The sequence below is a fragment of the Salminus brasiliensis genome, chromosome 7 (genome assembly GCF_030463535.1).
Source record: "Salminus brasiliensis chromosome 7, fSalBra1.hap2, whole genome shotgun sequence".
Lineage (NCBI taxonomy): Eukaryota > Metazoa > Chordata > Actinopteri > Characiformes > Bryconidae > Salminus > Salminus brasiliensis.
The window spans coordinates 2,513,706-2,540,222 of record NC_132884.1 but is presented as its reverse complement, the minus strand read 5'-3'; the positions used below and the strand labels follow the sequence as shown (position 1 = coordinate 2,540,222).

The following is a 26,517-nucleotide window of genomic DNA, read 5'->3' as shown; positions in this document are numbered from 1 at the left end:
ACCCGAGGTCAGTTCTCATTTTGTGTTGTAGTGTTTATATACCACTGTTAAATATATATCATATATTTAATTTGATTAATTGAATCGAAAGTAAATGCAGCAGTATTTGGCGACCTGCTGTTGTAAGATTTTAGTTTTCGTCTAAAACTCTTATTCTAGACCAAACATTGTAGTTTTAGTACAGAATACTAAATGGAGGCCAATCTGGGCTGATCAAGGCTGTCAAACTATTTGAGGAATCGCTGTCTTTGTCATATTGCTCTGCCTGTTCAACACATGGGAGCTTTCACACAATGAATGGAATAGCACAGCACACTAAACAAAGCCCTCACTGAAGTGTGAGTTTTTCACTCTTCCAGTTCCTCATGAGTACGTCATTCACTCTGCACCAGTGAGACACCCCGACTGCTTACTGACTCATTTAGCAATTACAGCCTTACATAATCGCAGCCTAATCCTTACTCTGTTCTCAGGCTCACAAAGTCTGGGTGTGGGGCAAGGAGTAAGAGAAAGAAGAAAAGTACAAGGGAACAGTTCACTGTATGACGCTGAACAGTGGTTCACAAAGTATGGACACATTATGTCCATACACAGTATGTTCTGGTTCTCATATGTAGTTACTGGTTTCTTAAATTGCTAGAAATACAAAAAGTATTGGGACACCTGCTCATTCAATCTTTTTTCTGAAATCAATGGTGTTAAAAAGTAACTGTCTGCTGTTTAGGGAAGGCTTTCTCTACTAGATTGTGGAGGGGCTTTGCTGTGATTTGATTGCATTCAGCGACAAGAGCGTTAGTGAGGTCAGGATGTTGGAAAATCACCACCCCACCTCATCCCAGATGTTTTGTCTGGAGCACCAACCATCTTTCCAGAGAGTCCTATTCTATTGGCCATACTTCTCTACAGAGACTAGACAAGCTGTGTATGTGTGAGCATTTGCACATCTGTATCAGTAATGGGCACAACTTAAAGTAGCTGAACGCATTCATTAGAAGAAGTGTCCACAAACATTTGGACATAATGTTCAGGGCAACTCTTGAACTCTTTTTCATTATAAAGTAATCAGGCTTCATTCAGACAATTAGGCCAACCCAACATTTTCAGTCTCCAGTTAGTTAGTTAGAGTCTTCTCTCTCTTTTTCGCCTGAGACATGTTCTACGTTTGTTTACCCCTGAACTCATTTCTGAAAAGAGTCACATGCTAATAATTAAATCCACAAATGACTAAAACCAATCATGGAAAAAGGCTAATCTGATTTAAGCACTGCAGTGCACTGTCCAAACAGAGCCTGATTTTGTTTATGGAGGTTATGATCTGTTCTGGGAGATGATATTTTAGTCATTTTCAAATGCCCACGTCCACTCAGCAATGCTGAATGCAGTACTGCTGGGGTTAATGTTGGGCTAGGCCCTTAACAGCAGGGTGTGTAACAAGAAGAAGTGGTTTCATTATGTGTTTGTGTGAGAAGTAAATGTGAGCGAGAGAGAAAAGAAGAACCTCTGGAGCCCCGGAGTTTGACCAACTCCTTGCCCATTCGCATTATATATTTACAGTGATTTAGAGTTCTCAGATCTCAGTGCCCGACTCATATAGAATATAATGGTGATTGAGGAACTAGGGTGATTTATCAAAGGGCTGCCACTGGTGCCTGTTTTTCTATTGATTAGTCTATGGATTTTTTTGTAGATTAACCAGTTAATCTAATTCATTAATTTTCCTCCAAAAAGATCAATTGAGTTCAATTGCATTCAAAATGCATTTGTTTATTTTGACAGAATTGTAAATAAAGGTTTATATATAAATATATTATACTATTACTGTAGATTTAAACAAGAACAGTATATTAGTCAGCAGTGCAGTGGGCTATTTATACCCCTTATGAAAGTGTATGTGGTCTAGTGTATTTCTGCCGCTCCCTTCCCTTCAAGACATGTGCTTAAAATAATGGGCGAACAGAGTCATTAGATATGGTTTATATCCAGTCAAACCCAAACACACACACTGGCTCCGTCAATCAACGTAAAAGCCTGGATTCTAGCCTTAGTCACGTATTTACTGGAAACTCGTAAGATAGAGTGGCTACAACAGATTTAAACAGCTCTCCTACCAGTGCTTAATAAAGACGGGTTCATACCTCCTGCAGATGCAAGGCCAAAATTATGTGATTGCGGACAAAACGGTGTCAAACTACACGGTTGCCAGTGTTGGCGGCACAAGAGGTATGAACCAGCAACGTGAGCAGTGCATACAGAGAACATGTAGAGAGGTTTTGCCGCTTGTGGTGGTCCATCGTCTAGAATAGCTTTTGTGTGTTTCCTCTTCTGGTGCTCGCGCGAGTGCTGCTTTTGAATGCCCTCAAAACTTTCCACCTTTTTGTTTGATATGTTTTAATGTGTAGTTTCAGATTCTCATACTTCCTTTACTTTCATACTTTGTTTTCGAACTGTAGCTTTGAATGGAGCTGGACCTCATGGAGCAGTTTCTTAGTGGTTTAATTGGAGACCTAAAAGTCATGAAAAAAGGTCAATTAAAATAATGTTAAAACAATAATGTCTGCTTTAAAAATTTATGTTGACGTTTGATTGATGTTTTAACCCACCCAAGGTTCTCCCAGTCCCAGGGTCTCTCAGTCGTCCTCATCATCTGTCACATTAGACTTTTGAAGAAAAAAAAAAAGAAGAAGCTCGAGCTGTGCTTAGACAGGCCATCATGTCTGATTTGGTCTCATATCTGATGTACCTGTAAACATTTCATCAGAGTAAACCATTTTGCTCAAGATCTTTGAATCCAGTTTGGTCCATTCACTTTATTGAACGTCTTAGCAAATTAACGTGAACTTTGAAAGGATGAGGAAAAAGTACAAGAACATCTCATCTTAACCAGAGACAGTGGACCTCAACATTGTCATCATAGTTTTTCCCACTGGGAGTCAGGAATCTGATCTGGGATCATCTCTCACCATCAGGGGGACGGGAATATGGATACAACAGCTGAACCCAAAACAGCACTTTTATTCTAAAAGCTTTGATGGGTAGATGAATGGGTGGATGGTAAGAAAGATAAAGGGAAGCGTAGGACAGAATGGAGATATGAGGTGAAGGATAATCCTGAAGCTTAGTGGCTGAGGCCTGCAATTCACTTCCACTACATTTTATTCCTGTAGCACTTTCTACAGCAGACATTTTACCAGAAGAAAAGTCCTGGAAATACACCAGTCCCCAATGATCTGCGAAAGATGTAGCTGACTGTAGATTTGTTTGAACATTTTGAACAGACAGGCTATGTTCAGGCTGCAGGTAAAACTGGTCCAAATCCAATTTACTGCCCAAATCTGATTGTTTTGTTCGGTCGTTCTTCTTAAGGTGGCCTATATCTGACATTAGACTGAACAGATAATGCTCCAGAAGTGACTGTTATTATATATCTCAGTTTCTTTTGTTTATCTGCTGTGAGGATGAATGCTAGCAAAGGGACATGGACTCATGGGCAAAACAGCAATAAAACACTCGACCTGTTTGAAAAGGTTTTTAAAATAGTTTTAAAGTAACTGAAATGATTTTGAAGAGCCGTTCACTTGATTTTAATCAAATATTTTATATTTTTCTTTTAGTTGTGCTCTTTCTATGAAATGACATGGAACCATAGTAATGAGGTTGCTATGAAGGTGAATGCTATGAGAAAGACTGCATACATTTCAGTTCTGCTGTTCGGACAGCGGTTGCATCACTGTGTCATTCAGATCTGGGCTATTTTACCCTGTAAACATGTGAACGTAGCTACAGTGGTTTATAACCACTGTCCACTGGTGTATTTTAGACCAGAAACGGGAACCACTCTGCTTTGCATGGGAAACCGTGCCTGTGCGACTGTGCTTAAAGTAAGTGCCTGTGTAAAAAGCCACTGTTGATGTGTGCTGTGAGCTCGCTGCTCGTAGAGTCAGGTCAGAAATACAGTGGCCATGGGTTATTTCCTACCAGTGAAACAAATGACAAAAGTAAGGGTGGTCAGACAGAAGGCCGAATACCCAAAAGCTTTTAGCAAATTGTAAAGGAAGTGTTTTAATTTGTGCCAAAATGTATTTTGCATGACAGTGAATGTATAGATAGATAGATATAGACTATATAGAAAAACACACACACATATATATATATATATATATATATATACATTCACTGTCATGCAAAATGCATTACATATACATTTTGTTTTATTTTTTTTTTTTTACTGAAAAGTAAGTGGCTAGAATGCTAGAATAGGATGCTTTTCACTGTGAATATATCTATATCTAGTCTATATCTATATATACATTCACTGTCATGCAAAATACATTTTGGCACAAATTAAAACACTTCCTTTACAATATGCTAAAAGCCAAGGCCACTATATTTCTGACCTGACTCTACGAGCAGGGAGCTATGTTTATATATATACATAGTACATGAGATCATACTGATAAGTGAACTGGCTAGAAGGCTAGAAGAGGATGCTTTTCAGTTCACTAAAAAGTCAAAAAGAGGAAGAGGGTTTGCCATCTGCTTGTAAAATGACAACAAACAGGATTCAGTGCATTTCAGATTGATTTAATCACTGCAGGCACTATTTTTGGAGCGTCCTTAATTCACGGAAGAGTTCCTTTGTGCATTTTGTACACATGAGTTATTTTTGCCCAGTTTTATATCATACATTAACAGTTATAACGTCTAGACAGTTGTAGCTTATGACATTGGCTGACAATGGCGGATGTTGTTATGAAGTTACGCAAGTATAGTAAACTGATTGTAAAAGCCTAACTGGGGACAGTGCAGGCTACATCCAGAAGTGTTCCAGATCTCTGATAGAGTCTCTGAGAGTAGGAGGTCTGTCTTCAGTGAATGTTGATCTTGTTATCTTTCTGGTTGGGTTTTCCTCTGTGCTGCCTTCAGCTCAGTAACTCAAGGCCTTCGCTGCGAGCTGGCCTCGCTGTTTAAACTCAGCAGGTTCACATTCTCTAACCACAGGCTGTGAAATCATTGTGTTGATTTTTGGAATTGATCCAGAGAAGCCTTATGATCGCAGGTGTGTGTGTGTGTGTCAGGGATGGAAATAAAGATTAGCTTGTGGTTAATGAGCTTATGGACCATTTGGCGAATTGAGTTTTGTGTTAATAAATAAATGGCTGTAGCTAATCAGAAGAGATTATTTATTCATATTTAAATCTTATTATTTATTTATTTTTATAAGAGAAGGTAAAGTTTAAGTCACTGTATGTATTATTATGATTCCCTTCCCCACTGTTATTTTATAGTAACACACGTGTCAAACTAAAAATGTTATTATTGTTTATATATTGCTTCAATAATCTTTATGCAGACTAAATTTGAGTATATCTTTTTACATTAGCTGCTAACGGACCTCACTGCTATCTGAATGTTTTGATTTTGATAGATGGGTCGCTGTTTTGCTTACAATGTCAGGTGGCAAAAGCTTTTATTTTTGTGGAATAAATAAATACAAACTTTGACTCCAATGGGTTTAGATATACACTGTATGGATAAAAGTATTGGGACACCTACTCATTCACTGTTTAATTCCAAAAGTATTAGCACCAGCTGTTTATGGATATGTTCATTGGCCTAGTTTGTACATTTAGCAAGAATACTGCATATTACATATTAGCAAGAAAACTGGAGATACATAATGAGATGCATATGAAAAATGGTGACTTTAGAGGAGAAGGCAAAAATGCTCTTATCTTTGAATGACCATTATGTAGAGTAAGAGTTTATTTAGAGGAATTTAGAATAGAGCTGGGCAATATGACGATATTTTATCATACCGTGATGAATTTTGTTATTGTGATAATCTGCTTTTCTAATCACATGGAGGAGACTGTTAGTGTTAATGAACACTGATCAGCTGCAGGTTTCATTACTAACAGTGTAATTAGACTGGGTTCATTAGATGAAGAGCAGCAGATGTTATAGAGTATAAATCACTGTATTCAGTACAGAGAGGATCTGAATAGTAGTTTAGGAGAATCTGATACTGATGTTTTTAGTCTGTGATTACACACATGTATTGTGATGAATATCGTGTATCACAAAAAAACTCTTTAAATATCGTGATATAATATTTATACCATATCGCCCAGCCCTGATTTAGAGCATTTCTATTGGTCTATTCATCCAGCTTTTTTAATTGGACATCAGAGAGATATATAGTATATGCTGCATTTTGTACACGTTCTGCCTAGGAACCTCTGGAAGGCCACGTTTGGCGCACAGCAAAAATAGACCCAAAGTGTTCTTTTGCACTTGATGTGCGCAGTACCGCTGCGCTGGCATTTCATACACACAGCCGGTGTGAAAGACTACATTGATTAATATAGGAGCATACTGCTTACAGTGTTTACAGTGTGTGTGGTGTGAAACAGGCTTAAGACCCTACAGTATGAGCTATCGTGTATTCATATTGATGCCAAGAAGAAAAAGAGTGGTTTATTTTTATTTATTTATTTATTGTTTTTTAAGTGGTGAAACATAAGCCGTTTTCACAGATAAACTCCGGTCAGGCGCATCCAGGAGGCACGGTATGACACAAAAAAAGTATGCTGCAGAAATAGCAGTGTTTTGTTTACAGCACATCGAATATGGCAGACAAGGCTACCGAGGCACATCCACTGTGAATTCTCTGTGAACTTACCTGCTGTATTCCCATATGAGCTTCCTTGGACATTATGCAGATTTTGTACCCGGAAGCCGGCAGGATAAAGTCCAGGTCATTTCTGGTAAAACTGATTTACCGCCAGGCCGGTCAGTTTTCGTACAATATGTGGACATGCCCTCAGTAGTTTTAGCTGACCTTGATATTGGCCATTATGTTTTTCTTAGCGTGGAGAGCCAGTTAACCTAAATCAGCTGGTTTGGTCTGACAGTTTTTTTTATTTTTTTATTTTTTTTTATTTTAGTAATGTTTTATTTATTTAGGGTATTTAAACCTTTTTGATAGTCCAATTCCAATGTCTGATGTCCTAATAATTAATTGTTCATTATGCTTTAAAAGGGTGTAATTGCTATTTTTATGCTGTGCTTTTGCCATTATAAAAATGACAGTGAAAAAACGATAATTATGTAATTTATCCCAATTATTATGGGGCAATATATTGTTAAAGAACAATAGTTAGTGTAACTTGCCCAGTTACATGTCTAAAAGTGGTCTAAATTTACAGCATTTAGCTGACGCTCTTATCCGGAGCGACTTACATGGCTACTCGTATTACAGAGGTGGGCCAATGTAGTGTTAGGAGTCTTGCCCAAGGGCTCTTATTGGTGTAGTGCAGCATAGTCACCCAGGCCGGGAATCAAACCCCACTCTCCCACGTGGTGTGGTAGCTCAGTGGTAGGTAGTGGTGTTATCTGTTGCGCCACACCAACCATAGACGTAACCAGTGTCCCGTGTGTAGGCTACATTCAAATTCATCTATACTGAATACCGTTTGAATGGAATCGGGCCGCAAATAAATATGCACACCCCTAGTACAGCCTCTGTTTATTCATATTCCATCACAGTGTCAGGTTTCGGTGCTCAGTGGATCCTGCAGAAAGGAGGAGGATCCTGCTGAAAAATGCACCGACGTAAAAAACAAAACGCCTCAAAGCTTCGACAGCGAGTAATGTAGATCCCTCCATTGTTCACACAGAGAAAGCCAAGGAACATTCCCTTGGTTACAGTCGCTCAGTGACGACATTCTTGCCAAGACGCTGGCTAGTGTACGCTTATAAATATCTCGTTTCGTTGAAAGCATGTTCTTGGAAAAGCACTAGCTGTCACCAAATGGCAATTCATTATGTGCACGCAGAGTGTTGGCAGAAGCCTTCATTCAGTCAGAAGATGAACTTTCGAGCACTTTGCCTCATGTATGCCATCCAAATGTGAGACAGATTTACTTCAAATGAAATTTGATTCTGAGGTTTGGAGTGCTCCCTCTGAAAGCCACCCTTTTACGTCTGATCTGGGACCAGTTAGGGCAGAGCTGGTAACAGATCAGTGCATTTTTGGAAGCAGAGCTCTGTGGAAGTGAAATTCAATTCAAAGCATTACATTTGTTTTTCATTCACATGATCTGTCCCCATTCTGCAGGGATGAACACTACTCTCTCTCTCTCTCTGTCCCCCTCTCTCGCAGTCCTTGGCTTCTCGTCCAGTTACCTGTGGCCTTGTCTTTGTTTCCATGACATATTTTCTCCCAGCATGTGCAGTCACTACCCCTCCTTTCCCAGAGAGTCTCCGGCACTCTAAAATTGGACCTTGTGCTTAGTGACGTCGAGGGGAGACCTGGTGGTGTGCAGTTTATTTTTGTCAGAGGACACCCCCTACCACCACTACAACCACTCCCTCTGTCCTTCCAGCTCTACCCCTTTCCCTCTGGTTCCCTGTCTTCTCTCTCTTCCTTCCTGTTACTCACGCTCTTTACCTTCAGTTCTATTGATTATATTAGCAATCAGGAAATCTACTGATCGTTCTGACTGTGTCAGAGTTAGCGTTACATTTTAACGAAGAATTAGAAACTGTGGAATAAACTGAAGCAGGGGGTGGTAAGTTAAGCTAGCCATAGATGTTTTGGTCTGAAGTATGGAGGCATCTTGGATTTGTAAAGGAGAGTCCTATCAAACCGTAAATGTGAGCATTTAACAACACGCAACATGGCAAACCACTTTTTTTCCAGCGATCTGGGCAGATTCAATGCAGGTAGTAACTTTATTTACAGGCTCATTCAAAATATAGGTTTCGGAGATCCCTGTTGGGCCCTTCAGAACACAGGGAAGCACGACCACCCATTTGCCTTTTGATTTATACTGTCCAGGTCTTAGACCTGTTAGCAGTTTGTTGTTTAGGAAAAACAACATCTTAAATATTTCAGAATCTTAATCTTAATAAATAAATCTAACATATTTATATTTAATGAAAAATAATAAACTTGTTATAGACCAGAAATTATTATCATTATTATTATTATTACAAAGTGGGAGGCGCTGCATATTTCTGTCAGGCCTACCATTTTTCTTTTCGTCTCATTCCAATCTGGACAATTTTTTTCTTTTATTGATTTAGTTTTTATGTTTAAAGAGAAATAAAGAAGAATAAAGAAATAAACTTTTAAATGCTCAAACATATGTCCCAATATGGGGGGGGCTATCAACTCATAGTCGAATCTTCGTATTGAACAGCCAAATACAGCCCTAAAATCTAGTGAAAATTCCTGTTTTTTTTACTATCACAGAAAAAATATATGTATTGCAATGTCAGTTTTTTTTTTCTTGTCAGTGTTTTCAAAAATACCAGGCAAAACAAATGTAGCGAAGTAAAGAACGTAAGGCCAGTGTATAGAGAGAAATCAACAGGCATTTTCCTTCCAGACACCAATCTCTTTGTCACTCTTGCCCAAGTCTCTCTCCTCTGCAGTTCTGCATGCTGTTGCCTTGCAAAACATGAGCCGTTTATTGCCGTGACGTTGACCCCACACCTCCTGTGACGCGTGCATGGTGTTCCATCTTCTGTGCGGGGAATGAAAAGCATCTGGAAGAGCATATGACTCTGGACCCAGCATTGCATTTGTGTGTGTGTGAGAGAGAGAGAGCAAGAAAGAGACATGTGAGTTGGATGGAAAACATATGAACCTGCAAGTTGTGGCATGCATGCTACATGCATTCAGGGTCACACGCTTGGTTTCCTGTCAGTACTTTCAGCATTTAAAGTTCATCTGCTCTGAGCAGCATTGGGGGAGGGAAACTCGTGCTTGGTTTTGCAGACTACTTTTCAACAAGCTTAGAGTAGTGCCGAGTGATATATATATATAGACAAAAGTATTGGGACACATGTTTATTGTTTCTTATGAAATCAATGTATTAAAAAAGGGTTTATCCTAGATTTGTAACTGTCTCTGACTGTCTCTACTGTCCAGGGAAGGCTTTTCGAGCATTGCTATGAGGATTTGCTTTTGTGAGGTCAGGATGTTGGATGATCACCACCCCACCTGATCCACAACTCCCCAGCTCATCCCAGACATTTTGGATGGTGCACCGCTCAAAATCCCAGAAGATCAGCAGTTCGCACAGTAGAACCAGTCACATGCTATCTTGGATTGCTGAAACTGCAGTTGAATTCAATTGGAAAGAACCTATTAAACCTATGTCTGAATGTTTGATCCATCATCCATAACATCTGGAAATTGTAATATTATCCAGCACTGCTTCGAACTGAATTACAATATGCCTCTCCTAGTCATGGTCATATGATCTAGGGTCATATGCCGTAGTGTGTACACTGCACTGTATGTCCACATTGAGAGACGTTTGGGATTCAGCCCAGGTGGGAAAATGAGTGGAGGGGGAGGGGGGGGGGTGAAAAGGTCACTTCCATCTGAGGTCTTGTGACTGGTACGGCCACCTTGTGATAGCAGTCAGTCACTGCTCTCCATCCTGACTATAAATAGCCTTGGCACGCTGACCTCGCTTTGATTGTAATGGAAAGCGCTGGAACCTAAGCACACACACGCACATACGCACATACGCACACACGCATACGCACCCACACACACACACACACACGTGCTTCACTGCTTCTAAAGCTGTAGCAATTCCCATTAAACATGCCTAGTATTTGTTGACCTTTTTCCAGTTACTTAATGAGTGGGAAAGGAACAAGGCAGGGAGAGGGAAGAGAGAGAGGTGGTGAGAGGTAGCCGAAGATGGAGAGTAGGAGAAGAAAAGATTGAGTGGGTGTAAAGAAGAGAGGCAGTTAGACAGGGAAAGGTTGATCAGACGAGGGAGAAAAGGAGAGGGGGAGGGGGGGTCTGTCTGTCTAATGCACTGCCAGAGACATTTCAGACTTGAGAATATTCAATAAATATATCATTTGCTCCGTTATGTAATGAGTTTTTCCATGCCGGGCCCTGCCCTCTGGGGCTGGCCGGCCAGCCTGCCTCTGTGCTTTCTGGAGCTCTGCAGAGGTGGGTCACTTCCCTGGTCAAACGAGGACAAAGGCAGAACAAGATGGTCCTGCTAGTGCGGTGTAGCTGGAAGGTGTTGATTACTGTAAAAGAAGGGACCCTCTGACAGAGTAAGTGGAAGAAAAAGACTAGAAGTCAAGCGCCTGTCAGAGTTCAGTAGTAATGAGGCTGGGAGGTGGAAATAGAGAGAGAAAAATGGAGAGAGAGAGAGAGAGAGAGAGAGAGAGAGAGTACCAGAAATACAGAAATAGACTATAGTGAATGAAGTCGTTGTGTTTGAATCCTGTGACAGAGAAGCAGCTTCTTTCTCTCTCAATATAAACGGCCTCCAAGTACCGTCTGCTTCTCTAAGAGGCTCTCAAACCGCGCTCTATCAATTCAGAGAAATTCAGGAACTGTTTTACCATCTCAAAATAATACCACGGTATCCCTGTGATATCACCCTGCCTTATATTAAACCCGAAAAATGAACAAATACAACGTTCAGTTTTCTCACAATGTCAAAGTGAACCCTGCGCAGTTTAAAATGAATCATTTAATAAATGCTGTCCATCTGACCATTACAGCTCTGAATCAGGAGAGAGAAGCTGGTTAGACGTTGGGCTGTCTGTGTTTTCTACAGTCATTAGTAATTGGACTTATGCAAGTTGAATATGACCAACAATTTTGCTTTCTACCTAGCAAACGGTTGCTACAAAAGAATGCATTAGTGGCTGGAGAGTGCATACGTTAAAAGCAATGCTCAGTCTCAAACGTCTTGCTGGTGTGTTATTGATCAGGCATTGCAGTATGCCACTGGCTTGATTTCGACTAGAGCAAGCCGTGCACTGCTGTCTTTGAGGTGGTGATCATTTTTCACTGGCTCTGATAAGAGCTGTCGTAATGTTGGCCAGCTGAACTGCATTGGAAAGTTTGGCTACTGCAGTCCCCTCAGGACTATGCCAAGAGTACTATATTTGAAAATGCTCCAGTATGTTCTTTTTCATTGATGGAGTTATTCTTGATTCAGTTTTACATACAAAATACAAATAACATTTAAAAAACTATTACATATTTTGTTTTATATATTTATTCTACTTCTTATATCTTACATAATATTCCAATTACACAGTGCTTACAACACTGACAAAATTGATGGTGTCGTCGCTGTCCAATAAAAACGTGTATCTCCGAAATAGTGAGTTTATTTTGAGTAATTTAGAGCTTTTCTATTGGTCTATTCATCCAGAATTAGTGACACACTGTACACAAATATTGCCATAATGCCATATTGCCCCGCCTTGTACGGAAATGATTGTTTTTTTTTGTGACGTCACAAAAACTGAATTCAGAACTGGCTGTTTTTGACCTGCACTCTTAAAATACACTGTAAATCACACATACACACACACACACACACACACACACGAAAGAGAACCTCAGATGTTAAAGACAAAAAGCAAACCTTTGAAGGTGAATCCCTGTTGTCCCTAAAACTAATCATTTATTAATGCACGCTACAAAACTCCAGCTAACCTCACAGAGCTGGATATTAATAGCAGTGCCCAAACAAGCGGCGCATGCAGCGCTTGTGTACATAGATGTCTTTAGCTCAGGTTCAGTGCAAGGTTGCTTCCTCGCTGCAGTTTGTGCTGCTCTGAAGGCGCTATCATAGTTCTGTTCGTCATTACTGCGCTTCAAGGCCACGAGCAGTATTTGCTTCTCACACAGCCGAAGAACCTGTGCACCGACCGCAGTGGAAAGAGAAATGAGCAAATGCTTAGTGCGTTGTGTCTGTGGTTTCTCCTGGTCTTGCAGCTACTGTTAACCTGCCTTCCTCTCAGGTTTGAAGACAAAAAAAATAGTAAGTAAAACAGAAAAACAACTTTGCAGACAAAGGAAGAAAGAATAGGTTTGTTTTGTGCGATTGTGTGTGTGTGTGTGTGTGTGTGTGTGGAGCAGAATTTTAGCCTCCAGGGTAAAGACTTCAGCTTTCAATGTTGTTATCTTTCAGTATCTGATGTGACAGTAGCCAATTTTAGAGGGCCTGTATAGCACAGGTTTGTAGTATTTTATTTGAAGGTCTGTTTCACAGCCTCTCTTTATGCCTTAGAATTAAACAGGGGGGTTTCTTACTGTGCCTTTAAATAAGCTCTGTTCTCATTGGCTGTTCTGTGCCCTGCATCATTCAGAAAGCAGTTCAGAGCTAAAACATCCCTTATAACATTCAATAAGAATGGCCAGGGCCCATATGGACAAAAGAATTGGGACACCAGCTCATGCACTGTTTCTTCTGAAATCAAGGATATTACAAAAAATAAAAGTTTATCTTGCTTTTGTTGAAGTAATTGTCTCTACTGTCCAGGGAAGGCCTTCTGGAGCATTGCTGTGAGGACTTGATTGCACAAGAGCGCTAGTGAGGTCAGGATCTCAGAAGTGTTAGATGGAGCACCATCCATCATTCCAGAGAACACAGTTCTTCCACTGCTCCACAGCTCAATGCTGGGGGGCTTTATACCCCTCTACTAGCCCACGCCTGGCATTAGGCAGCATGGTGCCAATAGGTTGATGATCTTTAACTATTTTAGGGAATCCAATTCTATTGGCAGTACAAGCTATGTGTGTGTATGGACACAATGGGCGCAACTTAAAGTAGCTGGATGCATTCATTAGAAGGGGTGTCCACAAACATTTGGACATCTGTTCAGCCTCATGCTCATTCAATATTCTGCATATTTAGACCCAACCGAGAATTTTGGGTCACTTGCATATTCAGTGCAGTGAATTGAAACGTAGTGTTTACGCTTAATATTTTATGGTAGGTAATTGCCTTGAGTCATTAGTTCATTAGTCTTTGATAAACACATTAATTAGATTTAGGACAACAAACGAGCTCAAAGCTCAGGCAGTCGGTTTCTTTAAACCATTTCAGTAAACTCGGTTTCTGACATTTCCCACAGTGGAATAAGATTTTGCCAAATCTACACTCCTGCCTCTTGTTTAGCTTTGTTTAGCTTTATTATGACTATTTCCTAACCCTGTACAATGGTCCTTTCATCATGTGTCTCACTTAGAACTGGCTCAGAGTGTGTGTGTGTGTGTGTGTGTGTGTGTGTGTGTGTGTGTGTGTGTGTGTGTGAATGATTCTGAATAGAGGCCGCGCCGACGGTGTGAATACTCCCACAGTTTGCAGTGTTAAGAGCCTCTTTACATTCTGAAAAACTCCACGACCGGGTCTTTCCGAACCGTTGAGGATAGAGGACAGCCGTTGTGCTGAATATCAATCCACCAGAGTGAAGTCCCTGAGCTGCGGCCTCACCATAGATACTAATGGTGTCTAATTAGCTCATCGGAAGTGTGCAGAGAGTCAAGGGGAGAGGGAATGAGTAAACTACCACATAGGAACGCTGATTCGTGTGGTTATGTAAAGGGAGAAACAGTGGTAGACTGGCTCGGTCGGACGTGCTCAGCGGTTCGCTTTAAAAGCTCTCAGCAATGCCATTTCTCAAACGCAGTGATTCTTTAATGCACCAAATGTCTAAATGCTAACACCAAATGGAAACTTGCGGTGTAGCAGATGGCATGAGAGTGTTTTTATACGGTTCGATAACATCACATTGGCTTAACATCAGTCGATTACTCAAGCTTTCCGGAGGTTACCCCAGTCGTTCAGTCAGACCTTCTTTTGAAGTACAGTTTTTTGCCATATCATGTATCAGAATATCTTCCAAGTATCAAGTAGCATGATGTGATCTTTTGAGCAGGCCCACATTGCGATGCCGATGCTGAAACGATAGATCGTGCAGCCCTTGTTCTGATCTCGCTCAAAGCAGCACTTCACAAATTAGCATGCTCTCCTTTGTTAAAAAGAGGAAAGCTCATCAGTGAATCCAGGTTGTGGAGGCCTCAGACAAATACCTGCAGCTCTCGATGAGCTCAGTAAGGTACTTCACTTACACAAGTACCTATTTACACTCAAATTCATATGCAGTGTCTGATTCCCTGTACACTAATGACGTATTGTGCTTTCATAAGGCTGCTGTACAGCTCTTGGCGGTAATGAATCCCTGGCCGTTCCTATAGAGTGAAAATGAAGGATGAATATAGATGTGTAAAGCTTACAAGTGCCTAGAGCCCTGACTTGCAGGCGGACTATTTTTAGCCGTGCCATTCACATGAACCACCCACATGTATACGTACACACACACACACACACGGAGCGCAGCACACCAATAGCACACACACACTGGGTGCAAGGTGCGAAAATGCAGCATACATGCAGAGAAGAGTAATTACAGGCCCATGACACTGACCAGAACATCACTGTTAAACCCAGCTGCCCTTTTCTTTCTATACCTCTCTCTCATATGCTCTCCCTCTCTTTTTACATGTAAATATAAGTGTGTGTGTGTGTGTATATATATATATATATATATATATATATATATATACATATATATATATATATATATATACACACACTCTCTCCTCTCATTATCTTGCTCATCCCTGTCTCTCTTGCTCAGTCTTATTCTTTCTTTCTCTCTCTCTCGCCACTCTGCTTCTTGCTCTCCCATCCTTTCTTCCCTGCAGCTGGAGCAATCCGTTCCTGTGTCCTGCATGGCGAGTGGTTTTCACGATAGATAAAGATCACTGGGTTTTTTTTGTTGTTGTTCTAGGCATTAGCCTCTGGTTTTCTGTCTGATGCACACGCACACCCATAAACACACAAACACACACATATCCTCTGGTCATAGGAGGCTCGTCTGAAAGCAGGACTGTAACCAAGGGGCTTCGCTTCAGCTTCTGCTCCAGTTTTCATCAAAGTCGCCTAATTTCAGGTTCCAGAAGCATCCAAAAATGAAGGTTTATTTACCTTTTCTGAGGGTTTTGTGTTGGCAGCATCATCAGCACATCACCAGTGATTTAGCCCAGTTAGGTTTAGTGCTTACTCTGGTTTGCATAACTCAAATTGCTAATGTTCAGTTAAAGCAGCATTATGTGGCAATTGTAGCTTAAGCTTAGCTCTGTTCCAGGGAAAACGCTGCTACTGCACTGTGGAGCTTTGGTGGTGGTGCTGCAGGAGAAGAACCTCTTTCCAGAACTGCTGCTGTGTAACGCTGCGTAACCCATAGAATCATATTAGAGTAAAATCCTATAGTATTACTTCACCGCCTCAGCCCACATGCTGCTCTACCTTCAGATGCTTCTTTTGGAGCTTCAGCACATGAGAAATGCACATGAGGATCCGCTTAAAGCATGATTTGTATTTATGGCAGTGGGGTAAAAGTGATACATACGGACAATATGGACAAAAGTAAGCTTTTATGACATCCCAGTCTAAACCCATAGGCATTAATAAGTATGTGCAGCTACAACAGCAGGTTTGGAGTAAAAAGTGATTGTAGAGGGAGCCTTAGAGCATAATATACCGATTCTCACAATATTATGTATGAATCTGCATAAAGACTGTATGTTCCTGTAGCCTGATCTGAGGGCACAGGAAGAAAGACATTGTATCATGGCCCTAAAATAACAAGCAATCATTGCAGTTTTGCGGTCGGAAGCCTGGAGAGAGTGAGATGTCATATCCATCTCTCATCAGCAGAAGTCATACCTCTCCACACTGGCGTATAACAGGGTCCTGTCAGTCTCACCCCGTCCCCCAGAGAAACAACAGGGTCCTCATAGCAAGGCTCCCTTTAGGACAACAGCTAGCGACATGCTAATGCTAATATTTTGTGACAGTGGGAACACCACTACTGGCTGCTAGAATTAGACTGAGGTCCTGAGTTGGGCCTGGCCTGTTGAACACAGAGGTACGTCCTGATCAGCGCTGTCTGTTCAGTGAAGTGGTTAATTAATGCGTTTGATTGACAAGTGGAAATACGGCTAATAATTACTGTGGATCCTGGCTTCTCTCTCTGTTGTTCTGCAGCGTTGTAGAACCCCCACCGTTCCTCTAAACTGTTCACAGTCCCTCAGAGAAGGACAGTTTGGACGAGAAACCGCTGTTTACAGGAAGTGAAACGGAAAAGATGTATGTGTTGGTGCAGCTTTTGTACACTTGTAAAAAGTAAATGTAAGTAAAAGCTCACTGGAAAGTAAATCAGATCTCATCTGGCCTCACTGGAGACGCATTTTAATGAGCAGTGGTAACAGAATACAGTCAAAGGAGTTCCAGATAATATCCAGATACAAAACTCTTAGTAATGTCAGGTGTAAACAGGCTGCATAGGTTTGATTATTACTGGTGGTTTTCATGGAAGATGGCAAATGAAAAACAGGCTGCAATAACTGCTTTCATTTACATGCAAAAATATCTGCCAAATGAATATCATAAAGCATAAATCAGACTATTATTAGGCTTACTTCTATATATCTTTCACATTATTTATCTTTCAAGTCATTTTAACCCATTGGCAGATAATCAAGCAAGTGAAAATAAGCAAAATGATCGTTCATTGGAAAAAGATACAGATCTTAATTACACAACAGTTTTAAAATGAGGAATAATATAATAAGAAATATTGACTAATGTGATTTCTCTTCTAAGATTCATTTTCAGTTTTCAGGACTCTGTTGAAATTACACTCTTGCAGTTGCAGTAATACAGTTAAGCCATATCTATTAGCTGAGGCCATAAGAGCATCTGCACTCTGAACTGCAAAAGACTGCTCTGATTGGGATGATTAGGCAGTGAGTAAATGAGTATGTTAGTATGAAAGTATATAAAAGGATGAAAAATAAACATCTCCACTTTGAGGACACTACACATAATGGTATCTTCAGCCACCGACTACGACTCCCGTCTGAACATAGCAGCTTTTTGGACAGGCCTCTAGACTTTGTGCCATGCAGTAGCACCAGACATAAGCAATACACTTAGCAGATCTAAACAAGACCCTCAGCAGCTTTGTATTTGCTTCATGTGTTTATTATTACAGTGTTTTTCCAGAAAGTTCCTAATGTAATGTGAAAGGGAGCACACTGGCACTGCATGTGCATCGTCACTTTCCCTCCGAGGACGGTTCTTTCACTGTGTTTGTGTACATTTTCAGATCTTATTGCTCAGGTTCTATCTTTACAACCATCCCATGCCTGACAGGTTCCAGAATAGACCCCAGCAGTAGTTGCCATGGAACCCTCAGTGGCATCTCGGGGTCTGTCTCTCTCTCTCTCTCTCACTCTCTCTCTCTTTCTCTCTCTCTCACACAATCTCTCTCCTCTTCTCTTGTTACTCAAAGTGGGGCATGTACATTATCATACATATTACACGATGGAACACCATGGGGTGAACTCCAGTACAAAAAGTGACTAAGCAGACACGCAGATCTAGTAATGCAGGCACAAGCATGAGCATGCACGCTCGCGTTAACACTACAGTGTCACTAGTGTCATTTTTTGGATTGCACAGGTACTTCATTGGTCAGAAACCAATCAGAATGAGGCAAAGCCATCCTACAGCAGCCTTCCTTGTGGTTATTGTTGCATTAAAAAATTATGCTTGTGTCGGTAAAGGGCATGTGCATCGCTGAACACACTGATTAGCACAGAGGGAATGGCCCTCTGCCTCAGTACCACCGTCTTCACCACCACCCTCCTTCTCGTCAGCCGCTGCCTCTGAGATGCTTTTTAATCAGTCATCCCCTTCTTTTTCTCTTTTTATTCCCCCTCTCTCACTCTCTCCACTTGTCTGCTGAGTACACAATGTGAAAGTAGGCGATCAATTATTTACGGGCTCTCAAGCCGGTGGCTCGTGCACGCTGTTTCCATTTTTAGCAGCGTTTGGCTGTCTAGGGGACTTCAATGGGCACTGTGTGTATTCATGGTGCAGGAGGTTCAGTAATGAACAGAGGCGTTTGGCTGCTGCTGCTCACAACCTGTTCTTACATCTCGTTCTCTGTAGAGTACACCGACATGTTCCCAGCACTTCACATTCTCATTCTGAGCATTCCATGTTCTTACTCGGGAATGCGCAAACCCGTCCGTATTTCTTATTCCTATTGTAGAATAGACAGCATGTCATCATCACATTCTACGGTACACAATCATATTCAGAGCAGTTCATATCCATATTCTCGAATTCACAGACGTATCCCGAGCATTTTATTTTTAGATTCTAGCATTATTGGCACACACACATTTACACTCTCTGACAATGAAGAACTCATTGTCATGTCCATGATTTTTGCTTTGTGATTTGGTTGAATAGTCATGCCGTTAGAACAGGGATGGGTAAGTCCAGTCCTGGAGGGTGGGATTGTATTAATGAGCCCAAAGTGTTCAGAAAACATTCTCTACCCAATTACATCACCTCCACCAGCAGCCCGGACTGTTGACACAAGGCAGGTTGGCTCATGTGTCTTACAAAACCCCTTTAACTCAATAATGTTGGAGGGCTTGCTCGCATGAACTGGGGCTGGAATTTGTTTTTAGGCCAGTTAATCATTTCTTTGTAGATTTGTGTGCTTAAGGTCATTGTCTTGCTGCCTGACCCACTTAAGCTTCAGTTCATGGAGAGATACTGTGCTATTTTCTGGTAGAATTTGCTTGTTCAATAAAAAAGTGCATGTCATTCTGAACTTAAGGCAGCAAAACTGCCACCCCCATGCTTAACATGGTTAATCTAACCAAGTACATTGCTTTTTATTTAAACCATAAAGTTCTATTTCGGATGCATCTGTATAAAGATCCTTCTTCCCATAGGCGTCTGGCTCATCTTGTGAAAACGTGGAGTCATGGATCTGTGTTATTTTTGGGAAAGTTGTCGTTTCTTCCTCTCCATTATACAGTTTTTGGCTGGATCTGCTCCCATGAATAGTCAATGCAAGAGAGGCCTTTAGGTATTTAAACGATATCCTGCAGTAATATGTGACTTTTTCATAATACTATTTGGCGCTCCCTTGGAGTGCTGTAGAACCTATATATGACTCATTCACTAAGTCTTATTTTAGAATTAAATTTCATTATTTTGTTGACCTTTGTGACGTTGATATTGGACAGGCGCTGAGCTGAATGGTTTGTTGCTGTGTTTAGTCTTTCTGCTCATACAACTTTGCCCCCCGTTTTATCATTCACCGATCCACCTGCTCAGGAAACCACAGAGTCCAGAGCTCTAAAGCACTCAAATAAACAGCTGAGGTCGAATTTTTAAAAAGTTCCACTTCATTTACTTGTGTAAAGTTTCAACACTGAACACAAGCATCCTGGCTAGCTACTCACTGGAGTTTACTTTCAGTAGCTCAGGGTCTTCTGTCCTTTTTTAAAAAATACTGGTAGCACTGACCCTACAAGGTGGGTGTAAAAGTAAAGTGCTTGCTTTAGCTGGGTCAGAGACACTCACTTCTTAGGTGGTCACACATTTAGCTCACACACACTGATCTCTCCCTCTCTGTGTCTGTATCTTCAGTACAGGATCGGGCAGCTGTATATGATCAGTAAACACAGCCACGAGCAGAGTGACCGAGGAGAGGGAGTGGAGGTGGTGCAGAACGAACCCTTCAATGACCCCACACATGGCCACGGCCAGTTCACAGAGAAACGCGTCTACCTCAATAGGTGAGTCTCCTCTTGCGTTTACACACAAACACACAGTTACACGGCTTCATGCACTGGACTGTTTACAGAAGTAAAAACACTGTTACACAAGACTGGATGACCTGAGACAGATAAGAAAGAACACACACACAAGGAATTGTAGAGTGTCATCATTTGAATTTAATAAATGTTATATACAGTGTATATTACAAATATGTGTGTTCTATAATTACAAGAGCGGGTGGGCTCTTGTAATTAGTCCTTATGGTACAACATTTCAAAACACACTCCTAGTCGTTCATGATGTAGCCGGACACATGATGTAGCAGGAAAGCAGCCACAGTCCAATAGCTCAGAGAGATTCAGCAGAGAGTTTGGCAGCTAGAGTGACTGACCTCTTCTGGATCAATGGATAGTCAAGGGCACAAAGACATAAGCAACTCTTTTTCTGTGCCAAAGAGTCAAAGAGCAGGAGAGAGAGAGCTAAGATAAATGGACCCAAAAGGTAAGTAAGATTAGAGATACACTTTATGTAGACGTCTCTCTAATGAACACATTCAGCTTCTTTAAGTTGCATCCATTGCTGACACAGACTATATTGCACCCATTGCTGACACAGGAACACAGGAACTATATTCTATGGAATGATGGTTGGTACTTCATTCAGTATTCCTGGAAAGACTCATCTAACATCCTGACCTAACTAACGCTCTCGTGGCTGAATGCAGTCTATCAAATCCTCACAGCAATGCTCTTCCAAAATCTAGCTAAACAGCTACTCCAACAAAAGCAAGGTAAACTCTATTTTAATAGCCTTAAAACAATGCATGACGCAAGTGTCCCAATATTTTTGTCCATATAGTGTAGATGACATAAAATGCATAAAAGAGAGATGAGTTGAACGTAGTGGGCTGGCTGTTTGCTGGACAAGTAGGGCGATTAATTGAAGCAGAAACAGCCATGTCAGCAGGTTGACCAGATTAAGCTTACGCACCACATTTTAGAGTTGGCTTACCCTTAGAACCGAGACAGGAGGGGAGAGAAAGGGGACAGGGAGTAAAGGGAGAGCGTGAGAGAGTGAGAGACCAGTAGATAATAAGAGACAGAGAGTGTAGAGAGAAGGAAGGACGCAGCTGAGCTTGGTGGGGCCGACACACATGCTTTTTTCTGAGGCGGAGCAATTTGGTGACAGTTTTACTATTATAGCATGAAATTAGAGCGGAATACCATGTCTTACTTCAAAGTATTTCTCTTGGTCTTTGAAGCTGCTTTGTGTCATATTGAATCACTGCAGACCTCCATCCAGTTTGGCATAAGCAGATAAAAAGATCTGAGCTCTACTGTGTTCTCATATAGCTTCCTCAGATTCCTGTCCTAGTATGTTGTATATTATATTGACTAAGCCAGACATCCTGCAAAATGTCAGGGTAATGATTTTCAAGTCACACCGGCCAGTCCTAGCGCTCGATGTGCAATAACTGTCCTTTCACATGCTTCAGCAAATAATTACTAATGTCTGCTGCTGAGGACAGGGATTAGTACTGGACACTGTATCGTAATAATGCCTGAGAATAGAGAATCCGTAATAATATACACTATATTTCCAAATGTTTGTGGACACCCCTTCTAACAAATGCATTCAGCTATTTTAAGTTGTACCCATTGCTGACACAGATGTGCAAATGCACACTTTCTCACACACAGCCTCCAACATCCTGACCTCATTAATGCTCATCGCTGATCCTCATGGCAGTGCTCCTCCAGAATCTAGCAGAAAGTCTTTTTTTCTGGACAGTAGAGACAGTTACTCCAACCAAAGCAGTATACAGCCTTGATTTTAAAAGAAACAATGAATGAGCTGCTGTCCCAATACTTTTGTCAATTTAGTGTACTAGAACCTTTTAAATTATTTTAGGATGGTTCTTGCTTTGTTTATCCAGTCGTACCATTTGTGGGGGGCATTTCTGTCCACAATTGCAGTATTCACAGAAAGCTTCCAGTGCTTTGCACCACTGACACTGTGTGTCCGTGTATCTACACATAGGACGGACACTAAACACAGAAATGCTCGAGCAATTTGTGTCGTGGTTTAGGTTCAGACTCATGAAGAATGTCTTGGCTTGTGCAGCAGGAGACATTTGGGGATATTTTCTGCCAGTTTAGTGTTTTAGAGCCTTCTGCTTCTGCCTGGACATCAAGACTAGAGCCTCTATATCAAGAATTGCAGATTCTTCTAATGCTTCTCCTCATTAACAAGGAGTCTTGGGAAGGGCAATTCAGGCAGATTTCCCAAATCTCCTTTCCACCAGCTGGACCACCAATTTGGCCAGTTTTTATTGTGTCAGCTATTGATAAGGCTCGGATTTAATGAGCGTTATATCCAGTATAACTTTATATAGTGACTGGGGTGCTTCAGATTGAATAGAGTAACAGTTAAAGATACAGATTAACTAAATAAACAGCGAGTTTCTTTTCTGGGCGTCTGTTTAGTTAATGTTTACAGTACTGTAGAAGGTTTGTAAGATATTCATTTAGCATAGAGCAGCACTGCTCTGTGGTTCAATATCTTCATTAATGCTAAATTAAGCATCATCAGATACAGTGATACTGCGACGTATTTGGAAATTGCCCTGATATGAAACTTCATCATTACTGTCCAGGTCTAGTTGGTGAGATGATTAATAAGTTTGGTGAAGTTGCAACTGAGGGGGACTGGTTCCCCATCGGCAGCCTGTGAAAAAAGCTTGGCTAGCACCAATAAAACCGCTCTGGTGTGAAAAACCGTGGGCTTGACAACCGCGCTGTTGCCCTCGGAGACTGTCGTTATGTTCCCTGCCAATTAAATGGGAGGGTTTTTTTTGTATTTTTTTTTTTTAAAGGCTCGGCTCTCGGAATGAAGCCAGAGCCACGGTCGTCTTCAAAGGGTGTTGCATTTAATTGCTTCTGATGTTGCCAGTTTCAGAGTGAATTCAACCTCAGCCCACCCACACACTCCGAAAAACACGTACTGTCAGTGGCAGGCCTTAATAGGCGTGAGTCTGTTAAAACAAGCAGGAGCTGCTGGGACCTGGAGGAACTGGAGATATGGTGTGCGCTGACTCCATATGCCAGGGATAATCTTCAGGCTGTCTATATAAAATCTCTCTGCAGTTCAGGCAGCGTGCTTCGTCTTTCCTTCTGTACTGTAAAGTGACACCAGTTCCTATATACTGCATTAACGTAGGCACCGGTACTAACCCTCGGATGAATTTGATACTGACCAGATGTAAAGATCCACGCTCAGTGATGGTCATTGTAAATTTATAACAGTGCAGTTTTCTAAACCTTTTAGAGTATCGTTTAAAAATCCATAGTACTGTATTATGACCTCCAGTCTGACACATGAAAAACGTTACTCATCGTTTATGTGGGCAAATACTTAATATTACATACTAAGTTCCATGTTAGTTTCATAGAAGATGCTGAATAATTAGTAGATACTAAATAAGAATTTATTAAATAATAAATAGATACTGAATAATAAGACGATGCTGAGTAGTTAGTATATACAGAATAATTAATACTTATTGAATACTAAGCAGGTACTAAATAACTCGTACTTACTGAATAGCAAGTAGATACTGATCATCTAGTATGTTCCACATAATTAGTACTTATTGAACATAAAGTAGATACTATTTAGTACTTATTGAATACTAAGTAGATATGGAATTATTAGTAGGTACTAAATAATTAGCACCTACTGAATAGCAAGTAGATTCTTAATAACTAGTATATACTGCATAACAAGTACTTATTGAATAATTATAATAATAACCAATTAATTATTACTTATTGAATGGCCTAATTGGTAGATACTGAATAATTATAATGTACTGAATAGTAGGTCTTATAATTAAAATTCAAGGTCTTCAAGCCCTGTCCATAATGTCCTGCATTACTGTCTGATGTCAGTGTATAATTCCAGCTGGACAAACGAACCGTCAACAATCCTTTCATTTGGTCCACTGAGTCATCAGAGTACTGGACAGGAGTTTGTGGTGGTAGGAACACACTCTGTCCCAAATCTGATGCACATGGGCACACACCTTTGTGTTTATGTGTGTGTGTGGGAGGAAGGAAAGGTTAAACAAATCTAGTCCATCTACAGCTCTTTTCAATTCCTTCCTTTTTCTCCCATCCTGTTTTACTCTCTCTCACCTTCTCCTGCACGGCCTGAGCAGAATCAGCCATTCAGTCGGGAAGATGAACCCTATCACTCATGAAGGGTTGGTGACTGGGGTGTGAGAGAGAAGTAAAGAGGGTATGTGTGAGTATGAATGTAAGTGAGAGAGTCTGAGAGATTGTAAGGTGTGTGTTTGTTTTTGTGCATTTCCAGAACAGAATTCTTTCAGTTTAGTGTTTGGTTTAGAGTTGAGCATAAAAAGAGGTTTACAACATGTAGGTTCATACATAGATATAATAGATGCTATATGTCCAAATAGTTTAGTCCCTGTAGAGAACTACTGCCAATAGAATAGGACTCTCTGGAGCATATAAACATCATGAACCTTTTGGCACCATGCTGCCTAATGCCAGGAGGGGTATAAAGCCCCTGACCTTAGTAACGCTCTTTCCTGAATGAATTCAATCAAATCCTCACACCAGTGCTTCTCCAGAATCTAGTAGACAGCCTTCTTCTCTGGACAAAAGCAGGAGAAACTCTTTTTAAAAGCCTTGGTTTCAGAAGAAACAATAATTGAACAGGTGTTCCAATACTTTTGTCCATATAGTGTATGTATGTATGGGTCCATGTCCTGACTATGTATAAAAACAAACCTGTGTGTGTGTGTGTGTGAGAGAGAGAGAGAGAGAGAGAGAGAGAGAGAGAGAGAGAGAAAGAAAGAGAGATGTTATTGCACCTCAGGTCCTGAAATTTATTCGTAATAGAGATACTGTTTCTTTTGCTTTTACATTACTGAGGAAAAATCCATTACGGAAGCAGGGGCAGCGCTCTTGCCGTGCGGTCTATTCGACTGCAGTGAAAGGCTGCATTATGTCCTTTTGCCAGGGCTTTTTATGACTAGAAAGTATTTGGTCAGGTAAGGAAGCCTTGTGTAATAGATAGAGCCTCGTGAGTGGCTGTGGTGGAGATCTGGTTCGTCTCAAGGGGTCATTGTAGAAAGTTGCAGTGCGTAGTAATCACTGTATATATAGGTTTTATTTTGATTTTTTTTTTATATTTAGCCCTAGAGGCTAGTACTGACACACTCATGTTCTTATTTAGCTGTAATGAAACTCTCTTTCTTTCCAGCAAACTGCCCAGCTGGGCAAGAGCAGTGGTGCCCAGAATCTTCTATGTGACTGAGAAAGCATGGAACTACTACCCCTACACTATCACAGGTAACACACATGCAGACCAACCTGACCTCACAGTGAAAATGTCCACGTTTGTTTCGTCTTGTAAACCAACATATTTTAACATTCACAGGAAACACTACCTCTAAGCACTTTTTTAAGTTGCTCTGGATAAGAGCGTCTGCTAAATGCCATAAATGTAAATGTTAAATACTACAGGGGAGTCCTGTCAGAGTTGATTCACAACTGAGGAAACGACTCTAAGACAGCTAAGAATCAACCAATCGAGTCCAATGTTATTTTAATGAAGCAAAAACTACAAAACTCTACACATAAACTTAATCTGAACCTAATCTTAACCTACACATTAATCTACACCTATACCTAATCTGAACCCTTCTTCTAAACCCTTATTCCAACCTTAACCACCGAAATGATGAATCCTTACCGTTTCTCCAGTCATCTCCCTGTTCTGATTTATCAGTTCTTCTTCGCGCTCATGTTTCTGTGTGTGTCTGTGTTTGTGTGTATTTTGCTAAATCGGTCATATTTTTGGACTGAAACAATCATGTATGTTCGTTTCTCTTTTAAGATCATGTTGTGCACACACACAAACTCATTATGCCACATTGCTGGGGATGTTTAAGGATTCCCCCGCTGTACAATGCCTGACT

General features: G+C 40.8%; 1 protein-coding gene across 1 annotated transcript in view; it reads left to right on the top strand.

The window, feature by feature from the left end:
* The window catches only part of LOC140559791 (cytoplasmic phosphatidylinositol transfer protein 1-like), a 59,183-nt gene that overhangs the window by 20,538 nt on the left and 12,128 nt on the right, over positions 1 to 26,517 (top strand). Inside the window, exons 3-4 of the mRNA XM_072683423.1 lie at positions 20,379 to 20,527; positions 25,800 to 25,888. Coding sequence (XP_072539524.1) covers positions 20,379 to 20,527; positions 25,800 to 25,888 — 238 coding nt within the window. The remainder of the gene's footprint in view (positions 1 to 20,378; positions 20,528 to 25,799; positions 25,889 to 26,517) is intronic.